This window comes from Aquila chrysaetos, chromosome 4 (genome assembly GCF_900496995.4).
Source record: "Aquila chrysaetos chrysaetos chromosome 4, bAquChr1.4, whole genome shotgun sequence".
Lineage (NCBI taxonomy): Eukaryota > Metazoa > Chordata > Aves > Accipitriformes > Accipitridae > Aquila > Aquila chrysaetos.
In genome coordinates, this window is record NC_044007.1 from 35,350,302 (window position 1) to 35,362,657 (window position 12,356).

The window sequence follows — 12,356 nt, forward strand, 5'->3', positions numbered from 1 at the left end:
TGGTCAAGCAAAGGCAGCAGGAAGCCTGCATGGATGAACAAGGAACTTTGGACTAAACTCAAACAGGGTTTGTGACCCAGGTGAGGTGACCCAGGATGAATGTAGAGACACTGTACAAGTGTGCAGGTATGGGGTTAGAAAAAACTGAAGTCCATCTGGAGTTGAATCTGGAAAGGGATGTGAAGGGCAACAAGATGGGTTTCTACAGCAGCAAAAGGAAGACTAGGGACCCACCGTTGAGTGGGGCAGGGAACCTGATGGTCCTGGAAAAGATGGAGGTACTCAAAATGCCCTCATCTCAGTCTACTGATAAGACTGGCCTTCAGGAGTCCGAGGTCCCTGAGATCAGCAGGTAGGACTTACCCTTGATGGAGGAGGATCAGGTTGGGGAACATTTAAACAGACAGGACAGGTCTATGAGGCCTGATGGAATGCACCCATGAGTGCTGAGGGAGCTAAATTATGAGCATCTCTCATCTGATGAGAGAGTGAGGGAGCTGGGACTGGTTAGCTAGGAGAAGAGAAGGCTCGGGGCGATCTTATCAATGTGTATAAAATACATGAAGGGGATGAGTAAAGAAAGCGGAGCCAGGCTCTTTTTAGTGGTATCCAGTGAAGAAGAGGCACAAACTGAAATACAAGTAATTCCATTTAATCATAAGAAAAGAAAAGCCTTTTTTACTCAAACACCAGAGCAGATTGCCAGACAGGTTGTTGAATCAACCACCCTTGGAGATACTCAAAACCCAAAGGAAAGCGGCCCTGAGCAGTCTGCTCTAACTGACCTGCTTTGAGCAGGGGGGCTGGACTAGGGGATCTCCAGAGGTTACTTCCCATCTCAACTATTCTGTGTTTCTGTGATAAACTAAGGAAAGACTTTCAGAGGAATCACATTAGTGGTGTATAGGAGCCAGGGACAGACAGCTCTAAGCCAGCTGTGGAAGAAGTGGAGTTGATGCTGATTATACTGATGAAGTTTTTAATTATTTTTCCCTTGATTTTAAATAAATGTAGTATTTTTCACTCTGGAAGTATAGTTTGACCTGTGTTTGGTGTCAAAGGCCTGTTCCTGATTCTTAGATTTAAATTCTTTCAAGGTATTATTTACATCTATTGCCTGCATATTCCCTAAATTTATTTTTAAAATTCCCTAAAACAATATTGCAAACCAAATAAAACTAATAAATCAAAGGAAAATGTTGATATAGGAAGCATTTTATGTAAGCTCATTAAGTGAAGGGAAGGGGTGAAATTCTGCCTTTCACTTGAAAAGCTACCATTCTTTTTGAGGTAAATCTCAGCCTGAAACCTCTACTTTTTTGTTGTAGATTTTGTCACATTGCTAGTGTATTGGTATTGTGTTTGTACCTTTTAGAAGCAGAGGGAGGCAGAAGGTGAATGCTGTATGTCTGAAGCAATGAAGGACACAGTGGAGTGGGATAGAAATTAACGTTCTTGGAACTATCCGTTTCTTTGGTTTGACAGCTGCTTTGTTAACGAATGGCACCGTGGTGTTTGAATTCCGTTACGCATGTAGGAGCTTTGTAGTGTCCTTCCAGAAAGAGTGGTCAAACACTGGAACGGGGTGCCCAGAGATGTTGTGGAATCTTCATCCTTGGAGATATCCACAATACCCTGGACAATGCCTGAACAAGACAGTGTAACTTCAGAGCTTGACCCTGCTTTGGGTGCTGCATTGGACCAGATAACCTCCAGGAGCCTTTCCAACCTGAGTTATTCTATAATTTTATGAAAATACTACATAAGCAATTGCATTTCCAGGCCTTAATAATTCCCTATAACTGTATTAAACTGTAAACAGGAAAGCAAAGTAAATACCCGCTTTTTGCATGTCGTAAAGGCAACTTTGCTCACCCCTCCAAGGCCCTATAGCCAGAGGCATGTTGGAGCCAGTGTTATGGTTTTGCTCTTTCCATATAAACGTATTTTTAGAATTAGGCACAAAGTTCAGGGGCACTGAGACTGAAGTGCTTATTTGCACTTGTTTGGGTTTGAAGTGTGCTGCTATCTGAAAAACTTTGTTTTATAGTTGAAACGAATTGGTTACAATTATTAATGAAAAGTCAGAAAGTCTTCATACCAAAAAATCAACATCCATGTCAACAGATGAAAATGGAGAGAGCACGCTCTAATAAGGATCCTGTAAGAGGAAGAAGGAAAACATAGTACTTTGTTGTGTTTTTGAGTGATTCTAGTTTTGTTACAATGGACCTAGCTTTTGGCCACACTTTTGGAATCCTGGGCTTTTTTACATTGCCGTAAAATATGTACAAGTTATTTGTCATAAATGAGAAACCATTTCTGGTAGGTATATATTCTTCCAAGGACTAAATCTCCAGTGTGTTAGAAAAGCCTTTGAGGAAGGAGCACAGGCTGACTAGACACAGAGTGAAGAGTATGAAGTGAATTCCCTCACCTGTGTAGAATATAATTAGAGCAATTTTTGGAAATGTTCTCTTAAGAGATTATAATTTTAACAGTGATTAGAACTAATTATCTGTGCTGAATTGCTTTTTCTGAGTCTGAGGTGGTGGTGGTGGTGGAATACTTATTTTCTGTAGAAATTGCCTATGTGGACAAGCTCTTATGTTTGTAGTTGTCACAGTGCTGTGACAGGACCTCCCAAACCCAAGAATGGCATTACCTCTCTTTCTTCATTCACTGCTAGTGAGAGACAGGTTTCAGGGCAGGGAGTATGGGTTGGGTTAGCTATTTTTATTACTGGAAATAGCACGTGGAGTTGATGATATGAATAAAGATACTGCTTTCTTTGAGGAATAATAGCTGTGCCTGTTCACAGGAAAACGTGCAATTTCTTGCTTTATCTTTCTTTCGGTGCCTTTCAGACATACTCAGAAAAACAAACCCTGCCATTATATTTAGAAATTTTCTGTGGGAAGGAAAAAAAAGGAAAACAATGTGGTGGTGACTGCTGCTTTTCTTTCCATGCCCGGAAAATGTTTGGCTGTTACAGTGTTGGAGGAGACATTCTCCCTACCCTCTGTTATGCTTTTGGAAGAGAACTCCTTATTCTCTACAAAGATTTCAATACTTGAGCTTTAAAAAGAGGCTAGAAGTACATTGTCCAGGTCCCTCACTCTTCTGCCATCTGACTTGTTGTTGTCCCCAAGAGCTGAGCCATGCCAGCAGGTTTCAGATGAGAGACCTCTCAATCCTTCTTCCTCTGTGCCGCTTTCCTGTGGGACAGTTGTCTCCCAGGCATGGCTTCCACTGGAGCTTTTGGTTCTCCTCAGGTTTAATCTTCTCAAGACTCAAACCAAGAAGAAAGCAGAGCTGGGCTGTTGGGCTGAAGCATAGTAAAGCTTGTTGCAGAGCCGTGCAAATGTGGGTGAAGAGCTGGTTTGCACGTAGGAGCTGCTGTCACAGTTACTGACGGCCTTGCTGAGGAGCAGTTCATGTATTTAAGTGTTAGGTCTTACTCTGTGAGAAAAGATATGTTTTATCCCTAACTACTGCTCTATATTATGTAAAATTGATGGTTACAGTTAATAAATTTTATTGTTTTCTTTTCATGACTTATTTCCAGGTATCACTGCCCAGTGCCTAAAATTTTCTATGTCCAGTTAACTGTTGGCAACAGTGAGTTTTTTGGTGAAGGAAAGACTCGTCAAGCTGCTAGACATAATGCTGCAATGAAGGCCCTTCAAGCTCTCCAGAATGAGCCTATTCCAGAAAAATTACCTCAGGTTTGTGTTTCAGAAAACTAATCTTCACGTTAAGATACCAAATCAAACAATTTAATTGCCAGTTTTTCAATGTTCAATTTTTAGTGTTTTTTTCATGTTAGCCTCCATAATTAGAGAAGTAATACTAGCAAATTGTTAGTGTTATTTCTTTATAATAGCACACCTAAAATGGAACTAGACTTAAATAACAAAAATAAGTAGGCATTTTAAAGATGGGATTGTCAACAGTCATTAAGTTAAAAATAAAATAAAAATAAAATATTTGAGATTATGCCAAAAGTGGAGAAAATGTCCATTTAATCAGTGGCTTCATGGAGGACAAATTATTAATCTTAAATGAGTGTTGTGCCATGAATGCAATCTTTACAGCTGACATGACTTGTCCCCAATGTACCTAAAAACCTGACAGAGCTCACTGACAGCTGATGATCACTTGTCTGATGGTTCTAGGCTTTTAGCCACTTAGTAGCTTTTTAAATAGCTAGCTTTCTCACTGCTATGTTTGTAAGTGGTGTATATTGCTACTTGAAAATGTTGTGTTATATTTTAAGAAATATTTAACAGAAAAATTATTCTCAGAATAATCTTTGCAAATTGAAAGGACAAATATAATAAAATTGCCCAGTCAAATAAGCCAAAATAAATGCATGAGGAGACAATCCTTTTATTTTGTACACTCTTTCTGATGATGCCTGTTGAACTCCTGTGCACAGTACAAAACATTACTAATATTACCTTCAGTGTCTTGTGTGTTTTGACCTGCTTTTTAAGAATGGAAATAATTTTCTGTACTAAAAAAATCTTTGTTCTTTCTGCCTCACCCTGTGTCTACGTCCTCATCTTGATCCAAAGAGAGTTTGACTCACCCTTCTGTTTTGCTATGTTATTTTTCTGGATCAGGAAATTCTCTTCAAAATCACTTACTATAGTTAATATTAATTTTTTTTTTTAAAACAGTAAAACTATTAAAAAAGAATATGTAAAGTCAGGAGGAATCTCTGTTTCCGTTCTCATTATTAATTCCCTTCCTTTCTCTGGCTTCCAGTCAAATGTATTAGTTGATAATGAATCCTTAGCACAAACCTTATATTACTAAAACATATTTTTAGCTCAGCATATTCTTAGTTTTTGAAAATTATATGTTTAGTATTATCAAAAGAATCTTTGAATTCAAGATATCCTTTAATCAGAATGGAAATTAAACCACTAAGTGCATAGGATAATAAGTAGTAGACAAAAGTAAATAATAGATATAAGTAACATCAATATGTACCTGGTTTATATACTGAGTTTTCACAGCCCATGTACATATGTAATTTACCTAGCAAAAGTAATAAAATCTTTATAAACATTCATTCCTAACTGGGTCTATTTAGTGTCTATTTACATCAGTGTTTGTTAGGATGTGCAGGCTTTTAGAAGATGTAGTCATGGCAAATTGAGTTTCCTAAATTCTTGTAGCATGCTGTAGCCTTGCCTCTCTCATGAGCTAATGAAGTAATTTCATTCTTCTCTTCACCACCATAAGTTATATATGTAAACTGAATCAAATCCATAGTTAGCTATGAGAAAAATGGGAAGACTTGTCAGGAGACAATACCGTAGAGTAGCTGAGACATTTACATAGTACTTGCAAGATCTGTGGGAGCACTGTGAGTTTCTGGTGCAGCAGTTGAAGACCACTCGGGATACTATAGGATCTCAATAGCAGGTGTCTGTGGGTAGGAGACTAAATCGAGTCCCTAGTCAGGAAAACATCTGTGGCTTGGTTATGCTGAGGGTAAAGGGAGCTTGTTGTAAGCTAGTCATGAAGAAACATCTCTGTCACTTCATGGGTTAGAGTTGTAGGTGACTGGAGAAGGCTGGAGATAACACTATGCCTAGGTCATGATGGAGTACCAAGAACTGCATCGTGTGGAGCTGAGCGTAGCTCTCCAGAGAACTTGAGGTTGGCTGAAGTAGAGTTTAAGGGCTTCATGGTGCTAAGGTTGAGGCTCCTCCCTGCTGCTGGTCATGTGAAGTGCACGCAGGGCTGCTACGCAGTGGTGGGATGTGCCCTCACCATGGGACATTGTCCAGCTCAGTAAAACTCTCCTTCCTTCAGCAGAACTGAGCTGCTTGGGTCAGCCATGGAAGATGATTGATTCACCATTCCTCAAACATCATGCGTGGATCAGAGCCAGGACACATTAGGGTCTGGCTGGCCTCAATTACATGACTAGATTGAGCTTCTTTCTTCCCCAATCACTGCCACTGTGCTTCCAAGAAGAGCAGAGAGGGGAGCAAGGACAGACCTGCTGGTTCCGATCTAGACCTGCATCCCATTAGTAACTCAGTGAATTTCACTGGAATGGGATCCATGGAATATAGCACAGTAAATACATGGGCTTACCTTTTCACCTTCATAACCATGTTTGCTTAATGCAGCCTTCTATATATTCTTCCTTCATTTCAAGATACCCTTTTTTTCCTTTTTTTAAAAAACTTAGTTAAGGATAAAATCTTTTTTCTGTATTAAACCACTGAGGAGTATTGCCATCTTAATACTTCATTGTGCAAACGTGTAGAGGAGCGTAAGGTGGGCAGAAACAAGAAGCATCAGCAAACAGGGCAGAGTTACAGGTGATTATGAGCCTGCTTTCATAAAAGAGCTATTGTGTGTCTGCCAAAGCACCTCTGCTGTCTCATAGATGTGAGACTAAGAAAGGCCTTACAATTAAAGTGTCAGTTGTGGAATGAGGATCAAATTTAAATCCAAAGTACTTGAGACACTCCTGAACATATTTTATTTTCTTTAGGGAAGTCATATGACTAAGGCTTGAAACTTTATTGCTCAGTGCTAAGGTCTAAGCCTTAAAGTCTATGATTCTCCCTATTCTCCACTCATGGTTAGGCTCTCTACTGTGTTTGGTGGAAAAATATGCAAGGAGTTAAGTTGTAAGGGCAGAAGGGACAATCGGGGGTTTTCTGGACCAATGTTTTTTTATTAATCATGAAATTTTAAACAGTAATTTCTACATTAGACTCTACATATCTGGTTAAGCTAGAGTATAGCTAGAAAACCTAAACATTCTTGACTTAAAGGCTTGGTGACAGTCCAATGGGCTTTATGTTTTATGTAAATTAGGCCAGTGATTGATTATTCCCCATTTCAAAGATAATTTGCAAGATGTTTCTTCTAAATTCACTTAGCTTCATTTTCTATGTAATTGGTATTTTCTTATATTTGCTAATCAAAAATCTCTATCCCATATATATTTACAGATTCTGCTTACGTAATTTTGAATCTTTTTATAGAACTGGTTGTTTCCATAGTGTCTCTGTAAAGTTGTTTTTTTTCTAATCAGTAGTTCATCCTTGTGGCTTTTATTGTCAGCTTTTCAGATTATCAGTGTCCTTTATAAAACACAAACTTAGTTGAATACAGTACTGAGTAAGATTCTCACTAAGGTTTTTTACAGAATAGTAGTACCACACTCTTTGTTTGATACTCTTTATATCCCAACAATATATTTTTTATTTTTAAATATTGTCCTTTTAACTCTGTTCAGTTGATCTTTCTCAGTGAACGTAATCAATGCTTTGCCTGTCCTATAATGACCTACATTCTTGATTTCAGTGGTACTTTACATTTCATTATATGAAATGAGCTAGAGGTCCTACATAATTTCATTCTAACTACCCTTGCTACTGCTTTGCACTGCATGCTTTTTTTTCAGCAGGTTCTATAAACTTTATAAATTTTTGTTTTGTATTTAGCACTAGATAAATGTCAGGGATCTAAATTGCTTTTTCAGACTCAAAATTTTACAAGCATTTAATGAGACAAAAAGTGCTCTAAGTCTGCATGCTGTAGCTGACTGCTGGATTTTTGGTCCTGTGTTATCTTAAACATTAATATATTACAAGTTAACAAATTGTAGATAAAAGATTGATAAATTTCATTGTGAATGGGAAGAACCTAATGCTTTTTCAATGTTATTTTATAACTTATATATCTGCATTTTGTAGCTATGTTAGTGGCTGAAGATTTAGATCAGACTTTGTTATGTAAGATGGGAACTCTGCAGGAATCCACCTAATTCAGCCCAAGTTTCTTTGCTGTTTACCTCCACTAATAAAAAATTAGGAGCCTGGCCAAGGTTACATGGTTGTTGAGAGATCCCAGTTTGAAACATTCAGAGCTTTGCAGTTTGAAAGTACCTGAAATTGAAACCTCCGAGAACTAAGGAAGATGTGGCCTGGGGGACAAACACCAAAAGGTAGCGGTTGTAAAAGGCGATAACTCTTTGACTGATCCCCATGCTGGTGGTCGTCTGAGAAAAATAAGACTTACCTAAAGTATAAAGCAAAGCTGAATGTTAGGCAGGATAACGTTTGCATGTTCCTTTTGTTGTTTTATCTCTTAGCCTCTCTGTTTGCTATGTTCCTATGGATAAATAAATACTGTTCTGTGTTGAGCAAGCTGTTCTCTGTCACTACCTTTTCACACTGGTCATAACTCCCAGAGGGAAGTCGATGGAGGGGCCATTAACCAGCTGGACCTGCTGAGGACACCTGTAACCTGTGACCCAGTCAAAGTGTGGGGGTGATTCACTGAATTTCTTCTGAGAGAAGTACAGTCTTCTGTACTTTCCAAGAAGTACAGAAAACTTCTTCCTTGCTTGGAAGGGGTACCCACAGAGAGACTGAGAAACAGGTCAAAGGATCTGTTTGATCCTCGTGTTTGACACAAGAAGTGTGTATTCAGATGATTATTATCCATGTCATTAATAAGACTAAAATCCATCGAAGTTATTTTGCCATCCATCATTAATTTATAAATTAATGTGTATGTGTTCCTTTATTATCAAGCATAAGTGCATTATATATGGCTTCACGATCAGTGGGTGTCTGATAATGGGGTGCTGAGATGGATGTACAAATGCTGATTTACAGCGTGACAGGAGAACTCAAAAGTCTTTGAGAAATCGAGGGAGAAGTATATTATTTTATCTTCTAAAAATTGTAATATGATTATGCATTCTTCATTTTCAGAATGGAGAAACAGGAAAAGAATCAGAAGAAGATAAAGATGCAAACAAGTCTGAGATCAGTGTAGTGTTTGAAATTGCTTTGAAGCGCAATATACCTGTCAGTTTTGAGGTACGTGTTACATATTTGTTTGCTAAGAAAGTATTAAAAACCCCTGCCACTAAAACTCAATGCAGTTAAAAACATTAATACATTATGAATATGACATTCAAATTTATAGAAATTATAACAAAAAACTATTGGTAGTATATCAGAGTCTAAGACACTGAGTTTTTACTATTAAACTAGATGCTCTTTCAGAAGTATTAGAGACCTAATATTCGGTTGCAAACAAGTGGATGGCAGAAAGACAGTTCAAGAATCTTCTGTATGGTGCTGTTGTATTAGAATAAGTAGCAACACTCAATCTGATCTGAAATAATCTTCAAAACAGTCAGCCAAAGTCTTTGCTTTAGCTGTAGACATTCATACACTACAAAAGTTCCCATTGAGACATTTTGCATCCAATGTGCTGTTTTCAGAAAGTCATGAGTATCTTTTTATCTTCTACACTGTTTGACTCCTTATCTATCTCTACTTAAGCCTTCATGATTTTTTTTCCTCATTTCATACGATTTTATCTATGAACCTGCTTCTGCCACCTTTGTTTACCTTAAGTAATAAAGAATATTTGGAATAGCTCCAATGCTATCAATGAACTAACTACAGGAGAATGACTGATAGTAACAGGAAAATTTTTCCGATGAGAAAGTTCTTATACAAACTGGTTGTAAAAATCTAATGTTGTTGTGGTAGGAACCACCAGACTTTCAAGCTGGTGGGGGTTTTTTTCTTTTTTTTTTTTTTTTAAATGGAGAAAATGCTAGTGGAAGTGGCTCTTTAAAGTTTTATTTTTCTGCTTTTTGTTTTGCATTTAAACTGAGTATATATGAAGGAGGTGGGTAGTGCCTATGCTGGTGATGGTTATTTTCTCCAGTGCTTTTTCCTTTTGAAGTATAGGCACATGTTTGCATGCAGAAAAAAAAATTATGCTGTGGCACGCCTTACAGTGTGCTGTATGCAGGTTTACCGACATGTTTGGCCCATATCTGTGAATTGGCCAATGTCAAATGAGCTATTTGGACCTTCTTAGAAATCTGAGAAATTTCTCAGAAGGCAGGTAAGAGAGCCAAAGGCAAAGAATACTGGTTTTGACTAAGGAATTCCTCAGTATAACAAACCTGTATGTGCTTCATACATATGATCTCTGTAATACAGACTAATTAGAAAGTTAAGAGAATGTGAAATCTCAAGGTTAAAACTGGGGTGTCCGGGGGTGTTGGTGTATCAATTTGCAACTACATGGAAAGAACATAACTCTTATATAAGATCAGACATAATGGAAACACATGCCTGTGTTTCAAAAAGGAAGCTCATAATTAACGTTTCAGTTTTCACCCATCATTTTCTACCTTAAGTATTTAAAACTATTTGGAATAGTTCCATACAAATCAATACACTAAAATACAAGGAGATAAATGGTCACAGGTCACAGAATAGCTTGGAGGTTGGAAAGAAAAGAGGGAGGGATAGTGCTTTGAATGTCGTCTTAACTTCATTCCTGTGTTTCAGCTTATTTAAGGGAGAGCATTTGGTAAGGAGAGAATGAAGGCAGAGATACTTAGTACAGGAAAAGTCTGATGTGTCACTTGCCAAAGAATGTTAACAACATTGAAAAAAGACAGTTTCTTGCTCTCCTGACAGGTTTTGTGTTATTTCCTGCCTTTCAATCTAAGTCTAGGTGACATTCTTAAATAGAGTTTTGATTGAACTTGGTACTGGCTTATATTTCAATAAAACTGCTAAGCAATTATGGGTGATCCCCAGGATCTGATGTTTCTAATAGCATTTTATTTGCAAATGGTTTTGTGTTATTCCAGGCAGGCATCAAAGCTTTCTCTAGCTTTTTTTGTGTGCGATAGCTATAAAATGCTCTGCCTTTTCTTCATCTGACGAAGCTTTAGCCAACGTTCCAACAGTGCTATGTTATGCAACAAAGTAATGGTCATAAAGATATGTAAAGTTCTATGTAAATGTGTCCTTAGAAGTGCACAAGGGGTGGCAAATAGGAAGAGCACACAGAACCCTGTGGGTTTCTTCTGTCTATCCTGTTTTTGAGTAATATGGCTAGTTTTAATTGCCTAGGAACTTTAGGACAAGTTTTAAGGAATTTCTATCTATTAAATTGTTAACTAAAATAAAAGCATTCTGTTCTAACAAAGAACAAGCTTTATTCCATACTTATCACTGGTGCCTCCTTAGCTAACCTTTATTCATCAACTTTTAAGTCAAAATTCAACTCCTCTAGGGCGTTTGTGGGACTCTCAATGAACAATTTTTAAGGAGGTATACAAATGGATTGCTGTAGGAATTGTTAGAATAGCTGTAAAATGGTCATTTTGCTGCTTATTCCCTCCTTGACAGTAGGCTAAAATCTTGCTTTTTTCAGTTCTTTTGCAACATACGTGTTTTTTATTTCCAGCTTGTCAGTAAGGAGTTGGGTGAGCCTAGAAGATGTAACTGAGGTCAACAGCTTCAGGTTGTAGAACATGTTGGGGTATTTCAGATTGTCATTCTATCAGTATTTTTCTTTGGATTGGAGTGTTCTTTCTTTAGAATAGCAAATACAATAATATTTTTTTTTTCATTCTCAGTATCAGGAGTGAGGTAATAGAGTGCCTGAACAGGCAAATTTTCTGCCTCTCCATCCCTTTCCAGTGTTCTACTGGGAAAAAGAGTGCAGTTTCTAAGTCCCAGTCTTATCTCAGTAAGACAGAGATTCTGTATTTGGAACTAGGAACAGACCAAATTGCTGACTCTGGGAGACTGAGCAAGTTCTCAGCAGGAAGTTTCACACCCGTCTGGCTCCTGCTCTCCTGGGGATTAAGGCTTTCAGATTGGATGATTGACATACTGACTAGCTCTCATTCGGGTTTGGCATGATGCTCACCCTTCCTCACTCCAGTTTTAATAAAACATCCAGACTTTTTTTTCTTTTTTTAAACTGGGAAAATCTGGTATGTGTGCCCACACAAGCACATGGAAATATATTGGTATTTTAAAACTTTGAAATAATCATGGATGTAGATGACATGTTTTTGTTGACCTGCTTTTTGTCTCCTTTTTTTTTTTTTTTTTTTTTTTTTTAATATCCATTTAATCTTGTCATAATATTTTGGATTTTTTTACCTGGAGCCTCATTAATAATTGAAGCAGCATTGCTCTTTCGTTGTAATCATACTGCTGTTTTTCATTTGTCAGCATGATTCATTAAGTTGAGCCAAATTCACTCTTGATGTAACTTGACCTTAGATGTGTTTTGGCCCCATGTGTTTTCTCTTGCTGGAGTTATTCTTTAAATCAGTGAAACAGAAAAAGAAAAGTGTATTGAACTGTCACCTTTAATCAAATTCTCAGCTTTAAATTAGGCATGATTTGGTCCACGGGTCGTATCTTTCAACTGAGGAAATAGTTTAATGTACTAATGCATATAGTGTTCTTGGATAGCAAAGGCTGAATTTCTTTTTAGTGTTTTCTGTCCCTAGGCTTATAGCA

The 12,356-nt window shown here is 37.6% G+C and overlaps 1 protein-coding gene across 6 annotated transcripts in view; it reads left to right on the forward strand.

Moving 5' to 3' along the window:
• STAU2 (staufen double-stranded RNA binding protein 2) overlaps positions 1-12,356 on the forward strand; it is a 176,565-nt gene that overhangs the window by 53,228 nt on the left and 110,981 nt on the right. For all 6 annotated transcript variants that reach the window (XR_003922902.1, XM_030010781.2, XM_030010784.2 and 3 more), the window contains 2 exons: positions 3,569-3,728; positions 8,766-8,873. Coding sequence is in view for 5 of the 6 variants with exons in the window: in XM_030010781.2 (XP_029866641.1) it covers positions 3,569-3,728; positions 8,766-8,873 (268 nt within the window). In the remaining variant the exon portion in view is untranslated. The remainder of the gene's footprint in view (positions 1-3,568; positions 3,729-8,765; positions 8,874-12,356) is intronic.